Source organism: Budorcas taxicolor, chromosome 22 (assembly GCF_023091745.1).
Source record: "Budorcas taxicolor isolate Tak-1 chromosome 22, Takin1.1, whole genome shotgun sequence".
NCBI lineage: Eukaryota > Metazoa > Chordata > Mammalia > Artiodactyla > Bovidae > Budorcas > Budorcas taxicolor.
Genome location: NC_068931.1, coordinates 46,924,075 through 46,944,028, shown reverse-complemented (window position 1 = coordinate 46,944,028; position 19,954 = coordinate 46,924,075). Strand labels below are relative to the sequence as shown.

At 47.0% G+C, this 19,954-nt stretch overlaps 1 protein-coding gene across 1 annotated transcript in view; it reads left to right on the top strand.

Annotated features, from left to right (window-relative positions):
- Positions 1–19,954, top strand: part of LOXHD1 (lipoxygenase homology PLAT domains 1) — a 197,862-nt gene that overhangs the window by 7,774 nt on the left and 170,134 nt on the right. Inside the window, exons 3-4 of the mRNA XM_052660502.1 lie at positions 6,423–6,503; positions 8,902–9,086. Of these exons, the coding sequence (XP_052516462.1) occupies positions 6,423–6,503; positions 8,902–9,086 (266 nt within the window). The remainder of the gene's footprint in view (positions 1–6,422; positions 6,504–8,901; positions 9,087–19,954) is intronic.

The window sequence follows — 19,954 nt, the reverse complement described above, 5'->3', positions numbered from 1 at the left end:
CCGACACCACTCAGGGGCACACAGGGTTACTACACACGGTAACGCTAGAATGGAATCATGGAATTCCAGAGATGGTCGGGGCCTTACCTGGGCAACTGGTTTTCACCCTGTGCTAAGTGGAGCAGGGTATTGGTGAGCTGGTTTGGGGCTCCCAATACCCTATCCTCCCTTTCTTTGGAGCAGCTTGGCTTATACTTGTCTTGTCTACTGAGTTTCTCAGTCAGATTCTATTTGCTCCAAGGATTCTATAGCCAAAGAAGATGTGAAAATCACTAAATCTATTCCAACCTGCTCTTGGGAAATCTGGGGTCTAGAGGAGAGAGGTGAGCAGCTCTGGATCATGGAGCTTTTGATGGTAAAGCTGGTCCTCAAACCCCAGGGTCCTGATGCAGATGTTCCCTTGAGTACATGACCCCATGGCCCTGGAGGATGTGCAGGAGTCTCCCCTCGTAGTTCTCCTGGGGCTCCAGGGTGTGATCTCTGGGCTTCATGGCTCCACACCTTTAGATGTTGTGGGAGAAGAGATAGAAGGGTGGGGTCCATGGGCCAGGAGACCCATAGACTCTGTACTTAGCAGACCGACCAGGGAACACGTTGTCTTATCTACTGAGTTTCTCAGTCAGATTCTATTTGCTCCAAGGATTCTATAGCCAAGGAAGATGTGAAAATTACTAAATCTATTCCAACCTGCTCTTGGGAAATCCAGGGTCTAGAGGGGAAAGGAGATGGCCCCGGCCATCTCTGGAACTCCATGATTCCACTCTAGTGTTACCGTGTGTAGTAACCCTGTGCGCCCCTGTGTGGTGTCGGGGGAGGAGGGAAGCAGCCTCTGCTCTTCCGGCAGAACATGTTCGCCCTGAAGGCTGACCTGGGTGTAAATGCAACTGTGTTGAGGCAGGCATAACGTCCTATTTTGTCCATTTCCGCAGAACAGGGTACCCGCCTCCTTGTACTGCTTACCCTGCTGAGTGGCTCGCTTGTGGAAGCCCTTTGCTCCAGTGCTGTGGGCACGGTAAAGAGAATACATGAAAATTCCATCCTTTTTGCCATGTGTCCTCCTGGAGCACAGCCCTCTAGGGAGAAGCTGCTGGACCTTGGGGAGTGGGCTAGCTTGGCTTCTAGAGTCCCCAGCCTGTCTTTTTCTAAACAAAGAGAATCAGCCCCCTTTTGTGGTGGTTCCTCACCATCTTTCCTCCTCTCATGCTTCTATATCCTTAGACTCGCCCCTCTCACCTTTTCCCTTTGTCAAAATGCCCTCTCAGGAAGGTCCCTGGAGTCAGCTTTTATAGCCCTGTGTGAAGGTTCATCGCTAAATCCCCTTTCCCTGGGAATCTGATTTCCAGCCTTGCTTCTCAATGGGGAAGACAGACTGCATCATGGGAGAGGGTCTCCGGCAGCACCAAGCTGGCAGGGCACCAGGCAGTGCTGAAACTGCAGGAAGGCAGCCAGCTTTTCTGGGGTAGCCCTGCACACAGGAGTCAACATCCCCCCACTGCTCTGTGGGTCTGCTGGTGGGGGGCTCTCCTATGTCTGTGTTCTGCCTCAGGCTGGGCATTGGGGGGCAGAGATTAGACCAAGACCCCAATCTGGCTGGGGCAGAGGGTTCTTCAGGATCTCATGGGAAGTGGGTGGTTTCTGATATACAGGCACATTTTGCAACATCAGCTGTTTGTCCTTGGAGAGACTAGAGAGGTGATGCCTAGAGGGATGCTAGCTGGAACCAGAGGATGATGGGAGATCTGCCTTGCACCTCCAGCATTTATCACAGTTCTTTGCAAAGAGAGCTCCCTCAATGATTTGGTATCAGTGTGGCTAGATTAGGACTTTACAGGGAAGGACATGTAATCTGGACCTCAAGGGGTGAAAAGGACTCTGATAAGAAAGGATCAGAAAGAGGGTACTTTAGATGAGGGAGGACAGCTTGCAGAAGTACGGAGGCCACAAGGGGCACTGCAGGCCAGTGGGGGCTGCATGGAGGGGCAGAGAGGAAGGAGCTAGGAAAGGCAGGGGAGGACTAGGCGGGAGAAGACCTTGCTTGAAAGTCAGTTAGTGGAGATTTGATGTACTCTGCAGCCAAGAAGGACGAATCCGACCATAGTGAGCAGGATAAACGGGGAAGTAGGAGACTAGAGCCTGGCTGCTTTGCAAGGCTGCTTTCAGAATTTGTAAGACCTAAAATCCTGTCTACAAAGAAAATTGCAAAGACACAATCCTCACCATCTGAAACCCTTCTGATTCAAGATGGAGAGCTCAAGTCCGGGTGGGAGCGCTGCTTTCTGAGGAAGTTCAGGTTGCCATGTGACCCAGATGCAGGTGGCTGCAGAGGTCACAAGCTCTGAGAGGTTTAGATGCAGCCAAGTCCCGCTCGGCTCGGCCCTCACCCTCCACCATCCCTGGGGTCTGGATCAGAATGCCTGCTGGTCTCAAAACTCTCTCCTCCCAGTATCTAGTGCTGTTCTCTCCTCTCCACACTGTCTCACCCCAAACCCACCTCCACACCCACTTGTCACCTGGAACTGAGCTCTTTTTCCTTGTTTTACACCCACAAGCACACACACATACGTGCACTCATGTATACATGCCCACATACAGACAAAGTGCAAGGCTTCCCTGGTAGCTCTGTTGGTTAAGAATCTGCCTGCAGTGCAGGAGACCCCGGTTCAATTCCTGGGTCAGGAAGATCCCCTGGAGAAGGGAAAGGCTACCCACTCCAGTATTCTGGCCTGGAGAATTCCACGGACTGTATAGTCCATGGGGTCACAAAGAGTCAGACACGACTGAGCCACTTTCACTTCACTTCACTTCATAAGGCATCTTGGGGTGCATCAGACTTCGCTGATGGCTCGAGGCACGAGAGTTCACATGGAGGCAACATAAACAACTTAAAACAGAATGTTAGATAGACCCTCCCCCAAGTTTTAAAATTAAGCCACCACCCTTCCTGGAGTTTTTCCTTGAACCCTTTCTCTGCAGCCTCTGGCCGCATCCCTCACCTCGCTTGCTTCTCCCTCATCCTCTTCTCTCTCTCCTCAATTCTGCTCTTTCCTGCGGCTTTTCTCTTCTGCCCCAGGCCTTACCTTCTACTATCCTGTGGCTTATCAGGATTCTTTCATCTCCAGTAGAAAGTAATTTCTGCAGCAAGAAGAACCTTGCTGCCCGATGTTAATGTGCTAATTGTTCTCACCCTCATGATCTGGGGTCTCAATTCCTCTCACACATCAGACCCTCTCTGAGTCAGCCAAGAGTGTGACACGCTCACTTCCATTCCCCTACTAGCTGACCTCTGCCCTAACCTCCACACCAGTAAAGTGACGGCAGCTCTGGATCCCAGAGGAAGTCCCATTCTCTGTGACCCAGGACCACCCCCCAGCATGGGTCCCATGTTCAGGATATGGCAAAAGGATGGAAATCTCATGTATCTTCTGGAACACGGTTCTCTTGTTAAGAATTCACCACCCGAGAGTGTGGGAGAATCCTGGCATCTTAGCCTGCCCGGCAGTTAGCTAAAATGCCCTGTGCACGCCTGGAAAGGGTGGGTTCCCTGCAGAACAGCAGGCGCAGGTGGGGGGCTGTGTTGGGCTTTATTTGAGGATTGACCAGCAACCGTGGAGAACATGCCATCTCCCACAAGGAAGTGTGAAGAGGTCTCTATTGTTTGTGATGTTTCCTTTGACCAGGGACCCTCTGTCCTTTGCTATTGCCACTCTACCTTCAGTCAGATTTCTGACTTACTGGAAGCGGGGGATTTGGAGTCTGACCCCGAGTGGGCTGGGGCTGGGGCTCATCTGGGATTGTCCTGGCCCCTCCCTGAGAGGAGGGAGTCCATGTAGGCCGTCTCTACAGTCCTCTGTTTCCCCTCCTCTGAACAGAGACCCTGGCAATACAGAAGGCCTTGCTCATTTTTTTTTTCTCCTTGGCTGCACTGTGCGGCTTGCGAAATCTTAGTTCCCTAACCAGGGATTGAATCCAGGCCCCCCTTGCAGTGGAAGCGCAGAGTCCCAGCTGCTGAGCAGCCAGGGACTTCCCCAGAAGGCCTTGCTCTTGTCTGCCAGGATGCTGGTCTCCGTTCTGTAAACACTGTGGGTGATACCTCACATCCTGCCATGCCCTGGATGCTCCAGTGTGGTCCAGAGACAGCGAGGAGTGCGCCCTCTGCCCACCCTGGCAGATCTTTCTCTCCTTGTTTCCCTTCTTCTATCTCGGTTTTTAAATTTTGTCTTTTGAGCGACTATAAAGCAGCATGGAAAAGTACAAACACACTGGAAAGTACGAATCCACCTTCCACCTGGTTGTAAGCACAGGCCCTTTCTGAAGACGCGGAGCTGTCTGTGCTGGATGCAGCTTCTGGAGCCGGAACACTTGTGAGAAGCACCCCGGAAAACCAGCTGCTTTCTTTCCAAATTGCCTTCCTCTTCCCCTACTAATGGCACTGGTTGTTCCCCAAATTCCATGTACCCTTAGCAGATGACACTCAGCGATCTTGAAATTCATTCCAAAGAGTTTACCATGGGCAGCTGTGTGCTGGATGGAATGGGGCTGCTAAAATAGGGACTGTGCTTTTTCCATAGTTGCGAAAACAAGACGTGCTCCCTTCAGGAAACTGAAAAAAATACAGACGAGAATAAGTAACCAACACTTCATAACAGTCTTATCATCCAATGTTTTTGGATAAATCCTCCCCCTAGGGGGAGGATTTTAAATTAACTTGGGGGAATGTTTTAAAATTAACTTGGTGTTCCTTATGTATTGGTTATTCTGTTTGTACATTCTATTTTTAACCTGTTCTTCCTTCTATGCCCATTTCATAAACCTGTTTCTGTTTCATTAAATATTTTTCACAATAGAATTTTTGATGGCTGCCTAATATTCCATCATATAGCTTCCCAGGGTGACTGTTTCATGGGATATTTATATGATGTAGAGACTCCTGTCTACTCCAAAAATCAATTTCCTTGTCTCATATACTGAAACAGAAAATACCTCTTATTTCCTTGTTTTTCATTCACACAGTCCTGATGCCCAGAATCAATGTTCACAGAATGTGGGTGGTGTTGCTATTCACCCTTGGAGGTGAGATTCTAACAGGTTCAAGCTGCCAGCCTGGGGGCGAACCATTTCACTCCAGCACAACCCAAAAGTTCCCACCTCTCTCTCCTCCTCCAGCCCTGCACCCACAGTACACCCTTTGGGCTCTTCTCCCTGACAAGGTGACCTCGGTGTACAATTTCACCTGATTTTGTGAGCTTTGCACTGCTTTAGCAGGGCCCTGGGCCCCGTGTCTCACAGTATGCCCACTGTAAGGAGGTTCCTCCCCAGACCAGACTGTTTGCCAGCTGGGTCTGTGTGCAGAACCACAGCTTCTATGTCTCTAGAATCTTAAAAGCCTTTGGTTACTGAGAAAGTCTGAGCCTTGTTGCCCTGGGGAGAAGGCCCTTCACCTCCATTTTTATCTTGAAACAGGTGATGGCTAACAAAAAGGCATGCCTTCTTTATTTTTCATTTCCCGTGGGCTGTGTGCCGCTGCCGAGAGCCCTGGCTGGGAGCACTGAGGGAGGTCCACAGCTCTCAGTCCTGCAAGGCCTTCACCATGGGGCAGGAAGAGCTGCGAGCAGGCCTGGACTCAAGCATAGGGGGTCCTGGCCCACACAGAAGACAGAGCAGATGTCCACGTGAGATTCCGGCTTCCACTCCTGGAGGACTCTGTTCTCCAGCCTTCCTGTATCTAAGCTGATGGATGCTAGGATGCTCCCAAGTCTGGACTTGTTTGGGCACCTCATTGAGAAATATCTCAGGTGTACTTGCTTCTGTTTGCACTATTTGTGGGATGCCAAATACGCATTCCCTCACTGCCCCCACTTCCCTGATTGCTGGCTTGGGTTGAGTGTTTCCTTTCTTGTTGGAATGGCAGGACCATGGACCACCACCCAAGGTTTGCATCCACTTGGGGCTGCCTTTGAAACTCTCTCAGCAAGAGCAAGGCAGGTGGGGAAGAAAGGCCAGGAGGCCTGCAGATCCAAGAGCATCATGGCATTATCACACATTCCTTCCTCCTCCACTCTCCCAACCCAGACCAACCACAGATGTTTGGATCATGACTTTGGAGAGCCAGGTTCCCAGCTCTATTACCAATTAGCGATTTACTTGTTTGTAAAATGGGGCTAATGTTGTTCACCATCCTTGCCTTACTGACATGCAGCAAAGATCCCATGAGAACCTGGGTGTGAAAGCGAGGAATGAATACTAACCATCCTTGCCTTCCACCTCTCCAAACCATGTCAGAAAGGAACCTCAGAATGGAATTGACTGCCAGGAGCACTTCCTGGAGTGGGATGGTGGAGGAATTAGGATTTGCCAGCCCTTGGCTCTCCTCCTGGGCCTCCGAGCCAAGTGCTGATCTGTGTTAACCGTGCACACCATTGCAGGAGTGAATCTGCCTTTGAGAAAGCCAACGTTGATGTGTTCCGAGTAAGAACCAACAATGTGGGCCTCATCTACAAAGTCAGGTGAGAGTTTGGCCTCTGACAGGGTGGGGTGAGATGAAGGCAAGTAGAATAGGAACTGCTTTCATTATTGACACTTGGGTGTTGACTGCTTTCCTGGTGTCATCTGAGTCATCTTCCCCTCCCACCCTGAGTCATGGTGCTGTAAGCTTGCCCATTAGAGGTTCACTTCTTTGGGTTATGACAACTTGAGACAATTTTTCACACACTTGGGGGAAATAAGCTCTGAGAAATCCTAGCACAGTGGTTAGCAGACTCTGCATCCAGATTGCCTTGGTTCAAATTTCTGCCCTGCCATTTACCATCTGTGGAACTTCAGGGAGATTTCCTCTCCAAGCTTCAGTTTCCTCATCTATAATAATGGTGCCCAGCTCCTAGGGCACCATTAGGGTTAGTGAGGACTCAAGAGTCAGTGTTTAGAACAATAACTGGCACACAGTAAGCACCCAGTGAGTGTTAGCAATGCCAGGCCATATTGCAGGGAGCCTTTTGACAGGGATCTCCCCTGACTTTGTTCTCTGGGAGAATTTTTGTGACTGTGTGGGGAGGGATAAGTCTGCCAGCCTGGTTGCTGAGCAAGAGCTTCAGTTGTCCCTTTTTGCCCCCCTCCACCTACTGGTGCTGCTGCTGCTGCTAAGTAGCTTCAGTTGTGTTCGACTCTGTGTGACCCCATAGACGGCAGCCCACCAGGCTCTGCCGTCCCTGGGATTCTCCAGGCAAGAACACTGGAGTGGGTTGCCATTGCCTTTTCCAATGCAGGAAAGTGAAAAGTGAAAGTGAAGTCGCTCAGTCGTGTCTGACTCTTCACGACCCCATGGACTGTAGCCCACCAGGCTCCTCCGTCCATGGGATTTTCCAGACAAGAGTACTGGATTGTGTTGCCATTGCCTTTTCCACCTCCACCTGCTACCCATCCCCAATCAAGTTCATGCCCATCTGTCAACATGTCAAGAGCACCTATGGTCTGACTGTACCCAGACTAGAGGGCTTGGACAGGAGTGAAATGCTGCCTCCAATCACTCCTTGTTTTTCTTCTTCCCACTGGAAAATATAGGGCTGTGAACTCTTTTTACTGGGACAATAAGGGATGTATAATAGGCTCTGGCACTGGTTGTGTCAGGGGAAGGGGGTTATGAGCAGGGAAGGGGCTCTTATGGGGGAAGGCTGGGAAGAGAGTGTCAGTGTGTGGGAAAGGCAACCCCTAAGCTGAAGTCCTACTGTGTGCTGGGCTCTGTGCCAGACATAGGCATGCATTATGTGTATACCATGTGTTAGGGGCTTTCCAGGTGGCGCTAGCGGTAAAGAACCCACCTGCCAATGTAGGAGACATGGGAGACACAGGTTCGATCCCTGGGTCGGGTAGATCCCCTGGAGGAGGGCATGGCAACCCAGTCCAATATTCTTGCCTGGAGAGTCCCATGGACAGGGGAACCTGGCAGGCTACAGTCCATGGGGTTGCCAAGAGTCAGACATGATTTAGTGACTGACACACAAACACACACACACACACACCATCTGTTGGGGTGTGTGCTGTCTTGAGCTGTGGTTGTCCTGTTAAGATCTGCAAATGTAAGGCCTCACTGTAATGGAATGCTTGGAGCAAAGTGAGGTCACCCAAGGATCAAGTTCTGGGGTAGAAACTGGGCCTCAAAGAGGAAAACTAGACTGCCAAGGATGGAGAGGACTACAGAAAGTGGAAGAAGATGATAGGGGCCAGATTTTGAACATTCTGGATCTCTGCAGTAGCCCCTGGCCCCATGTAGTATTGATCACTTAAAACATGGCTAGCCCAAACCAGATGCAAAACCAGGTGCAAAAACACTTCAGATCTTTGAAAAACTAGCGCAAGATAAAGAATGTAAGATATCTCATTAACAAATGTTTACATGGTTACCCACTGAAATGATGAATGGATTAAATTAAATATACTATTAAAATTAACTTCACCTCCCCTTTGTTTTCAGTGGCTACTAAAAAGCCGAAATTACCTATCTGGCTTGCACATGAAGCTCATGTGATGTTTCTATGGGGCAACACCAGTCTATGTGGCCATGTGGGCTCCTCTGAGTGATAGGAGTGAGTAGCTGAGTGTGTGTTGGGAGTCACGGTGAGAGGGAAAGCTCCAGACAGTCCTCCTGCAAGTCTTGGCGATCCTCAATTCTCCATGGAAGGCAATATTTCCTTATGGGCAATGTAGCAATCCAGATTCATTAATAAGCACATCCATCTTGCAAGGAATCCCCATTTTTTAGATGAGGAAACTGAAGCCTCAGAGATAAAAAAATAACAGAATCAGATCGGTTGAACCTCTGTTTTGAGAAAACATTGGGGGGATTTCGGTATGGAAGGGGCATTGTCTCTGTCTTACCAGTGATGGTGTGGGTGTCTGCCTCTGGCCCAGGATCGAGCATGACAACACAGGCTTGAACGCCAGCTGGTACCTGGACCGTGTGATTGTGACCGACATGAAGCGGCCTCACCTCCGTTACTACTTCAACTGCAACAACTGGCTGAGCAAAGTGGAGGGTGATCGCCAGTGGTGCCGTGACCTGCTGGCCAGCTTCAACCCCATGGACATGCCCCGAGGTCAGTGTCCAGAGGCTGACTTGCCTGCCATCCCTCCCTGCCTGCGCTGGGCTCGCCCAGGCTTCTGCCTTGTTCTGGGTGGCCCCATTGCTCCCTGCCACCTCTCCAGGGTCTTTTTGTTGTCTAGGGCACAGGTGAGGCCCCAGCACTTCCTTGTGACCTGTTCAAGAGCAAGTTCTGGAGGCTCACAGAAGTGGAAGATGCAGGAGGCCGTGAAGGCATGGTGGAGGAACAGGCACAGCCCTGAGCATACCCTGTGTTTTCTTGGTCTTGGTGGTTTGTTTAGTAGCTAAGAAGTCACTTGCAAGCCTATGGACTATAGCCCGCTAGGCTCCTCTGTCCATGGGATTTCCCAGGCAAGATTACTGGAGTGGGTTGCCATTTCCTCCTCTAGGGGATCTTCCCGACCCAGGAATCAAACCCAGATCTCCTGCACTGCAGGCAGATTCTTTACCGACTCAGCTACAATCAGCTCCTACCTATGGGAAGTTCCCTCTGAGTTCAAAAGCAACTCTCCGTGGCTTCCTATTCCATAGTGTTCCTTCTGACACTTGAGGAAGGTAAGTTCCAGCCAGGGCATGATGGATTGGATCACAGCCTGCTGCTTCCAGAGTTCCCCAGCTCCTCCTGGTTTTATGAGGAGTGAAGCAACTTATGTCAAATGCATTTCTGTCCCAAAGAGTTAATTCAGTCATTTTAGCTCTGCAGGAACAATGGGAGGCAGGGAAACAAAGTATGTAAAAACACATCTGTATTCTCTGTCCTATTTTATCACCCTTTGTCTCTTAAAATCCTGACCGCCCCCCCTCACCCTATCATTGATATATATGTCCTCATTTCCAAAAATGGAGGCCTCACATGTGGGCTGCTGCTGCTAAGTCGCTTCAGTCGTGTCCGACTCTGTGAGACCCCATAGACGGCAGCCCACCAGGCTTCCCTGTCCCTGGGATTCTCCAGGCAAGAACACTGGAGTGGGTTGCCATTTCCTTCTCCAATGCATGAAAGTGAAAAGTGAAAGTGAAGTCGCTCAGTCATGCCCAACTCTTAGCAACCCCATGGACGGCAGCCTACCAGGCTCCTCCATCCATGGGAATTTCCAGGCAAGAGTACTGGAGTGGGTTGCCATTGCCTTCTCCACACATGTGGGTACCATCGTCATAATATCCTGCCTACATAGAGTCAAGGGACATCAGAGGGGAAAGGAACTTGGTGGTCAAGGAAAGAGAAGTGACTTTCCCACAGTCACTCAGTAGAACAGCAGAAGGCTAACACACTCCTCCCTCCAGCATGTCCCCCAAGTGCCACTGGCAACTCAACTCGGCACATAAACATATCTGTTATTCTAATGATGATCTCCAGCTCCCAGCCAACCTTGAATATTTGCCCTATTCCCACATAGTCCTCATCATAATAACTTGAAACTTCATTGATTCTTTTTTTTTTTTATTAAAGATATGTTAAAAAAAAACAGAATACCTATAATTCCATCACCTGGAGAAATATCACTGGTGACATTTTTGAGCACTTATTTCTGGTCTTTTTAGTGTATATAGTTTGAGAGGATGTGCTGGTACAACATCCCCTGTTTTAGAGCATGTTTATTTCTAAGTCATTAAACGTCACTCAACATCCCTATTCGGAGAAGGCAATGGCAATGGCAACCCACTCTTGCCTGGAAACTCCCAAGGATGGAGGAGCCTGGTAGGCTGCAGTCTGTGGGGTTGCTAAGAGTTGGACACGACTGAGAGACTTTACTTTCACTTTTCACTTTCATGCATTGGAGAAGGAAATGGCAACCCACTCCAGTGTTCTTGCCTGGAGAATCCCAGGGACAGCAGAGCCTGGTGGGCTGCTGTCTGTGGGGTCACACAGAGTCGGGGATGACTGAAGCAACTTAGCAGCAGCAGCAGCAGCAACATCCCTACTTATAATGGCTGTGTAACATTTCGGTGTAGGGAGATACATACCATCATTTATTCACTGGATACTTTATAGTTAGATATTTATATTGTCTTCCCCCTCTAGATTTTTTATTATAAAGAGTACATCTAAATCTTGCCACAGATAAATTATTCTTTCCCTAAGATCATTTCCTAAGTGGAATTTCTAGGCCAAATAGAGTACATATGGTGAAGAATTTTGATGGGCATTCCCAAAGTGTCCTAAAAAGGACCCATCAGTGTACAGTCACATCAGCTGTGAAGAGCACCCACTCCACTTGTCCTTGCCAACAGCTGAAAGTATTGATTAATTTCCCAACTGGACAGGGAAAAGGGCTTTTCAATGTTCTCTCTTCGATTAATGGTGGGGTTGAATATTTTCATATGTTTTATTGGTCATTTGGATTGTGTGTGTTTATGTGTGTAAATTGTTTACCTCATGGTCCCTGGGTCTTTCTTTTTGATTGAGATGAATTTCCCCAATTCTCCTATAGACTTAAAGCACTTTAACTCTTGATCCAGCATCATTATCAAGATCAATCCTTAGCAAATTGTCAAGCTTGCCATCTTTCTTTTTTTGTTCTCTTAAGTTTCCCCTTTCTTGGCCTTTCTCCTCCTTTTAGCTAATGATCCAACTTCTGCTCTGGTCACATGAAAATCCAGTGCTCTGGTGTTAGGTGAAGAGCTTCTGAAAATCACCGTTGAGAAAGAATGAATGTAACTCAGTGATTCCTCAACTTTCCATGAGAATGGTCCAGGGTAGTGTTTCCTTAAAGTTTCTGAGTTAGGTTGTTTGACTGGGCCCTCTGTCCTTATATGGGCTGGAGGGCATTGAGTTTTTTAGTATTTCCAGGCTAGATTCTGGGAAAGGGAATGAAAAACATGATCCTCAAATATTCAAGGGACTGAATTGGTAAACAAAAGGTTGAGTTTCTTCTATTTTCACCTGGAATTATATTAATCTGGTGTTTGGAGGTCTTTGATCATCAAAGTGGGGAAGATAATTATTTCTTCATTCATGCAGTTTGACAGGTAAAAATATTTAAAAACATGGGATGTAGGATATAAAAGAGGGGGAGAGAAGAAAGGGGACATTTCTCATGTATAATCCATGCCCCCATCCTTGTTCCCCTCTCTCCATCCCCTTTTGTCCATTTTAAAAAATTATTTTTAAATTTATTTTTAATTTGAGGATAATTGCGTTACAATGTTGTATTGGTTTCTGCCATACAGCAGTGTGAATCTGCCATAAGTATATATATATCCCCTCCCTCCTACCCCCCAACCCACGCCTCTAGATTGTCACAAAGTCCCTGGCTGAGCTTCCTGTGATATACAACAACTATATAGCTCTCTATCTGACACACGGTAATATATACGTTTCAGTGCCACTCTCTCAACTTGTCCCCCCTCTCCTTTCCCTGCTGTGTGCACAGGTCTATTTCCTAGGTCTGCATCTCTATTCCTGCCCTGCAAATAGGTTCATCAGCACTGTTTTCCTAGATTTCATATATATTCATTAATATATGATACTTGTTTTTCTCTTTTTGACTTACTTCACTCTCTATTGGAACAGGCTCTAGGTTCATCCACCTCAGTTCAGCTGACTACATTCATTGCTTTTTATGACTGCGTACTATTCCATTGTATATATGTACCATAACTTCCTTATCCATTCATCTGTCAATGGACATGTAGGTTGCTTCCATGTTCTGGCTGTTATAAGTAGCACTGCAATACACATTGGGATACATGTGTCTTTTTGTATGATGTTTTTCAGGGTCTATGCACAGTAGTGGGATTGCTAGGTCATATGATAGTTTCAGCCCTAGAGTTTTAAGGAATCACCATACTGTTTCTCTATAGCGGCTCTGTCAGTTTACATTCTCACCAATATTGCAAGAGGATTTCCTTTTCTCCACATCCTCTCCAGCATGTATTGTTGGTGGATTTTTTGATGAAGGCCATTCTGACTGGTGTGAGGTGATAGCTCATTGTAGCTTCCATTTGCATTTCTCTTATAGTGAGTGACATTGAGCATCTTTTCATGTGTTTATTGGCGGTCTGTGTATCTTCTTTGGAGAATGTCAGTTTAGGTCTTCTGCTCATTTTTTTTGGTTGCGTTGTTTGTTGTTCTGATATTGAGCTGCATGAGCTGCTTGTATATTTTTAGAGATTAATCCTTCATCAGTTGCTTCATTTGCAATTATTTTCTCCCATTCTGAGAGTTGTATTTTCATCTTGTTTATAGTTTCTCTGCAAAAAGTTTTAAATTTAATTATGTCCCATTTGTTTATATTTCCATTACTCTAGGAGGTGGGTCAAAGAGGATCTTACTGAGATTTTTATCAAAGTGTTATGCCTATTTTTAAAAAACTTTTTAAAAGTTTACTTTTAATTGAAGGATAATATTGTGTTGATTTCTGCCATGCAACAATGTGAATCAGCCTTAGGTATATATATGTCCCCTCCCTCCTACCTCCTACCCCACCCCACCCCTCTAGGTTGCCACAGAGCCCCAGTTTGAGTTCCCTGAGTCATAGAGCAAATTCCCACCGGCTATCTGTTATACATATGGTAGTGTATGTTTCCACGCTACTCTCTCTATTCATCCCGCTCTCTCGTTCCCCCCGCCTTGGGTCCAAAAGTCTGTTCTCTATGCCTGTTTCTCCATTGCTGCCCTGCAAATAGGTTCATCAGTACCATCTTTCTAGACTCCATATATATGTGTTAATATATGATATTTGTTTTTCTCTTTCTGACTTACTTCACTCTGTATAAGAGGCTCTAGGTTCATCCACCTCATTAGAACGGACTCAAATGCATTTCTTTTTATGGCTGAGTAATATTCCATTGTATGTAAGTGCCACAGCTGCTTTATCCATTCATCTGTCGACGGACATCTAGGTTGCTTCCATGTCTTAGCTATCTTAAATAGTGCTGCCATGAACACTGGGGTACATGTGTCTTTTCCAATTATAGTTTTCTCAGGGTATATACCCCATAGAGGGATTGCTGAATCATTCACTGTTTTATTCATAGTTTGTTAAGGAATCTCCATACCTGTCTTCCATAGTGGCTGTATCCATTTACATTCCCAGCAACAGTGCAAGTCGATTCCCTTTTCTCCACATTCTCTCCAGCATTTATTGTTTGTAGATTTTTTTTTTTTAATGATGCCCATTCTGACTGTTGTGAGGTGATAGCTCATTGTAGTTTTGATTTGTATTTCTCTAATAAATAGCCTGTTGAGCATCTTTTCATATGTTTATTAGCCATCTAAATGTCTTTGGAGAAATGTCTGTTTAGGTCTTCTGCCCGCTTTTTGATTGGGTTGTTTGTTTTACTGATATTGAGTTGCATAAGCCACTTGTATATTTTGGAAATTAATCCTATGTTATTTCATTTGCCATTATTTCCTCCCATTCTGAGTGTTGTCTTTTCACCTTGTTTATAGTTTCCTTTGCTGCGCAAAAGCTTTTAAGTTTAATTAGGTCCTACTTGTTTATTTTTGTTTTTATTTTCTTTACTCTAGGAGATGGGTCATAAAGGATCTTGTGATTTATGTCATAGAGTATTCTGCCTATGTTTTCCTCTAAAAGTTTTGTAGTTTCTGGATTACACTTAGGTCTTTAATCCATTTTGAGTTTATCTTTGTGTATGGTGTTAGGAAGTGTTCTAATTTCATTCTTTTACATGTAGCTGTCCAGTTTTCTAAGCATGGCTTATTGAAGAAGCTATCTTTTCTCCACTGTATATTCTTACCGCCTTTGTCAAAGATAAGGTGCCCATAAGATGAGGTATGTGGGTTTATCTCTGGGTTTTCTATCTTGTTCCATTGATCTATATTTCTGTTTTTGTGCCAATGTGATACTGTCTTGATGACTGTAGCTTTGTAGTCTGAAGTCAGGACGGTTGATTGCTCTAGCTTCATTTTCTTTCTCAAAATTGCTTTGGCTATTCAGGGTCTTTTGTGTTTCCATACAAATTGTAAAATTTTTGTTCTAGTTCTATGAAAAATGCCATTGGTAATTTGATAGGGATTGCATTGAATCTGTAGATTACTTTTATAGTCATTTTTATAATATTGATTCTTCCTATCTAAGAACTGGAGAAGGAAATGGCAACCCACTCCAGGATTCTTGCCTGGAGAATCCTGTGGACAGAGGAGCCTGGTGGGCTGGCGTCTATGGGGTCCCACAGAGTCGGACATGACTGAAGCGACTTAGCAGCAGCAATCCATGAACATGTTATATCTCTCCATCTGTTTGTGTCGTTTCTTATTTCTTTGATCATTGTCTTCTAGTTTTCTGCATACAGGTCTTTCATCTCCTTAAGTAAGCTTATTCCTAGGTATTTTTATTCATTTGTTGCAATGGTGAATGGGATCGTTTCCTTAATTCCTCTTTCTGAGTTTTCATTGTTAGTATATAGGAATGCAAGGGATTTCTGTGTATTAACTTTGCATCCTTCGACTTTACTAAATTCATTGATTAGCTCTAGGAATTTTCTGTTGTTATCGTTAGGATTTTTCTATGTATAGTATCATGTCATCTACAAACAGTGAGAATTTTACTACTTCTTTTCCAACCTGGATTCCTTTTGTTTCTTTTTCTTCTCTGATGGCCACAGACTTCCAAAATATGTTAAATAACAGTGCTTTGCTTATTTTAAAATCATGGTGTTTGCTTGTTGTGGAGTTGTAAGGGTCTATCCAGAATATATTTCTGAATATAAACCCCTAATCAGACTTGATTTACAAATATTTTTTCCATTCCATGGGCTGTCTTTTGTGCTGTTTGTGTCTGCTGGGGCACAAACTTCTTCAATTTTATGAAGTCTATTTTATCTAGTTTTCCTTTTTGCCATTTATGCTTTTGTGTCATAGCCAAAGTCATTGCCAAATCCTGTGTCATGAAGCTTTTGTTCCATGTTTTCTTCTAAGAATGCTGTATCTTTAGCTTTTACATTTTTGTTGTTGATTCATTTTGAACTAACTTTTGTATATGGTGAAAGGGGAGGGTCCGGTTTCATTCTTTGGCACGCGGATGTTCAGTTTTTTCAGCACTATTTGTAAAAAAGGCTGTGTTTTCCCCCATTGAATGGTCTTAGCACCCTTGTTGAAAGTCATTTGACCATGCACACAAAGGTTTGTTTCTGGGCTCTCTGTTCTGTTGGTCTAAATGTCTATCCTTATGTCAGTATCACATCATTTTGATTAATGTAATTTTGTACAAGTTTTGAAATCAGGATGTGGTAGACCTCCAACTGTATTCTTCGTTTTAAAGACTGGTTTGGCTATTCAGGGTCCCTTGATATCCACCTTCTTTTAATGCACCTTAAATTCTCATTAACTGTTTTTAATAGTGACACAATGCCATACTGACTTTGCTGTCAAAGGGCTTTTATTCACTTGGAAAAAAAAATGAATCGTTTCTCTCAACCCCAAGTCCTCAGTCCTTGCCCAGTACTTCAAGGCTGCTGGGGAAACCTCACAGATTCTCCTGACTCATCCCCCACGTGAGTCAGCAGGTGTGGGTGTCCCAGTCTTGGCTGGCTCTCCACCACATCTCAACAAAATGATCCAGGCAGACACCGCACTTCCTAATTAAGCATCTCAGTCATACAGACAGCCTGAACAGGGAGTTAGCAGCCATCTCTATGTTCATTTCCTTCCTGGAGTGGGTGTGAGGGGTCCTGGCACCTTCTGGGGCCTGGGGAAGGTTGGCAGCCACTTTTTCAGCATATCTGTGTTGACTATCCCTGGAAACACAGTCTTGACTATCGAACTGCTCCGGAAATTTGGCGAATTTTCCCTCCTGCCATCTGCCTTTTTGCATCCTCGCCTCATTTCCATGGACACCTGACTCACTTCCTGGAGGATTTCTTTCATCCTGTCTGTAATGGCTCACCCTCTTGACACCCAGAACCCAGAGGAGACATTGACATTTACAACTGATGAAAGCCCTTGGCTGGGATCTAAGTACAGTCTTCCAGGCTTTGAACCAAAGCATCATCATTAAAAACTAACAACCGCCATCAGGGATGCCCTCTGAGCTCCTATTAGACTCTCCAGGTCGAGGTGCTCACAGTCTAGCAAAGGACGGAGACTGCCATGGTGCAAGTGCCCACAGAGAGGATGGAGGGCACAGTGGTCCAGAACTCCAGTCTCAGATCACAGAGTCCCAGGTTCAAATCCCAACAGTGTTACCTACTAGCTACGGACAAAATCCTGCGGCAGCCTGTGTCTTCACGTGCTCACACCTTACAATTAGAATCTTATTTAAAATTCACAGCACCCTGAGGAGGGAAGTTCTATTATCTGCAAAGAAGGTGGGCTGAACATCCACGACCTTGAAGGGCCCCCTCTTCTGTTTCTTGATCTCAGGCTAGCAGCTCCCCTTTCTCAACCTGCTTGCTCAGACTATGTTGGCTCTAGTGTCTGGCAGGCAGTGCTCTGAAAGCTGTTCTCCCCGGCACTAATAAACCACCAGGAGGTTTCAAGGGACCCACGCGAAATGGGGATGAAGCCTGAGGGACAGGATGAGACACCCTCTCCCCACCTGCTCCCACAGTCTGGGGCAGAAGCCAGACAATGTACAGCAGTTTCCGGGGTTCAGTCTGCACTCCATCCACCCCAACAAGGACCCAGTAAGACTGCTGTCCCCGGAGCCCCAATGCCTGCCTTCCTGGGATGAAGGTGGGAGGTTCTCCTGGCTCCCAGACTGCTGTCTCAAGTTGATTAGACAGAAAATTCTGAATCTCCCACTGAAACATATGCCAGAGTCAGAGAAAATGTTAGAACCCACACCTCTGCCCCCTCACTGCTCTTCTATCTTTACCTTCAGTTTTCTCCAGGCCACCGAAACACCGTTGCATCTAAAACCCCAGCCTCTCCGGAAAGGATTACCTGCTCCCTTGCCTTGGGTTTTTCTCTCCCTGCAAACTCCGGGTAAACTGAAATCTGTACCTTCCACTGTAGTGCAATGATTCTCAATGGGGTCCCGGCACTACATCAGCAGTTAGGGGATGTGTAGGGAATGGGCAGTGGCAACCCACTCCAGTCCTCTCACCTGGAAAATCCCATGGACGGAGGAGCCTGGTAGGCTGCAGTCCATGGGGTCGCTAAGAGTCCGGCAGGACTGAGCGACTTCACTTTCAGTTTTCACTTTCATGCATCGGAGAAGGAAATGGCAACCCACTCCAGTGTGCCTGCCTGGAGAATCCCAGGGATGGGGGAGCCTGGTGGGCTGCCATCTATGGGGTCGCACAGAGTCGGACATGACTGAAGCGACTTAGCAGCAGCAGGGAATCCTATGGGCTTCCCGGGTGGCTCAGTGGTAAAGAATTCTGCCTGCCAAGCAGGAGATCCGGGTTCGATCCCTGGGTCTGAAAGACACCCTGGAGAAGAAATGGCAACGTACTCCACTAGTCTTGCCTGGGAAATCCCATGGACAGAGGAGCCTGGTGGGCTACAGTCCAAAGGGTTGCAAAAGAGTCAGACACAACTTAGTGACTAAACAATAACAGCAAAGAATCTTATGGGGAGAGAGGAAAGAACTTCTGCCTGTTTCCAGAGATTCAGATACATTCTGGCCAAATAGCAGAAGGAACCACCATGGCTACTGGGGCCAGGGCGCAGCCTTTGGATACATGGCTGAGAAACAGCATATCTCAGAGACTTTATTTGCCTCTTTGGACTCTAAGCACTTAATATGCATCAATCTGATCTCTCCAGCTCAGCTTGGGTTTCTCTGAGGGTAGCACTTTTACTTGTCCCTGCCCACTTGGTCCTGGGACTTAGGGGCCGGAGTGAAGATCAGTAGGACACGGGTTCACGTGTGCAGATACATGCGCTCATGAAGACCCGCAGCAGAGACGAGTATAAAGAGCTCTATTGGGGGGCGAGAGCTGGCTGCTAGGCTTGCCCTCTGGAATGGTGCACCTCGGGCAAGTTACTTGTCCTCTGGGCTGCCTGCTCATCTTATCAGAGGTCCCCTGTGACTCTGGCTTCCTCAGCTAGCTCTGGCTTTACTCTGCTAGCTAAGCATCTCTCAGCTCCCTCAAATGGCTCCAGGCATCTGTCCACCCCCCCACCTGCCAACCTCGATGTCATTTTTGGTGTGACACTCATGGGGCACAGTGCCCAAATGCAGTTGATAAATACACTGCAGAATTATACAGGCTGAGAACACAGGGCTACCCATATCTTTCTGGCCCCAGGGAGGCTCGAAGTGCATCCGTGAGGCTGGAGCTGGGATTGGGGCAGCACTGAAAGCTTGAGGATGGGGACACAGAGGTGGACAAGGCAGGACACGATGGAGTAGAGTTGGAGTGAAGGCAGTGCTGGGTCTTGAAGGAGTGTGGGCTGAGGGCTGTCACCAGTAGGGAAGCGCGGGTATGACCTGTTTAGAGCAGACGTAGCTTTCTCACTGCCAATATGATGTCATTTCCTGCCTTCTGGCCAAGCAATTGTCCCCACCCTGGTGCCAACCCACAAACCCTCCCACCCTGCAAAGCACCGAGTTGATCACATGGCTTAGATCACTACCGAGCCCACATCACATTAGGAGAGCCTGCCAGCTTGGCAGTGAGACAAGCCTCTGAAGCCAGGATCTGAGTTCCAGCTGGCCTGAGGGCTGCACACACCCTGGGCTGGTAGAACCCAGGCCCAACAGTGCATCACGGTTTCAGACTCAGGCCTCGCTGACAGCTGACAGGACCCCTGCCTTCAGAAGGCCCACCCTTGCTCCCAGCTGGGACTGGTTCATTAGGGACAAGCCTTCTTCTAAGGAGCATTTAGTCTTTGCTGGAATAATAATAAATATGATTGCAATCGGTTCTGTGCTGTGCTCCAAAGAGACTGAGAGGCTGGTTGTTGGAAGAAAGGGAGCCCACAGGAGGAACGACAGCTTGGGCAGGTGGGCT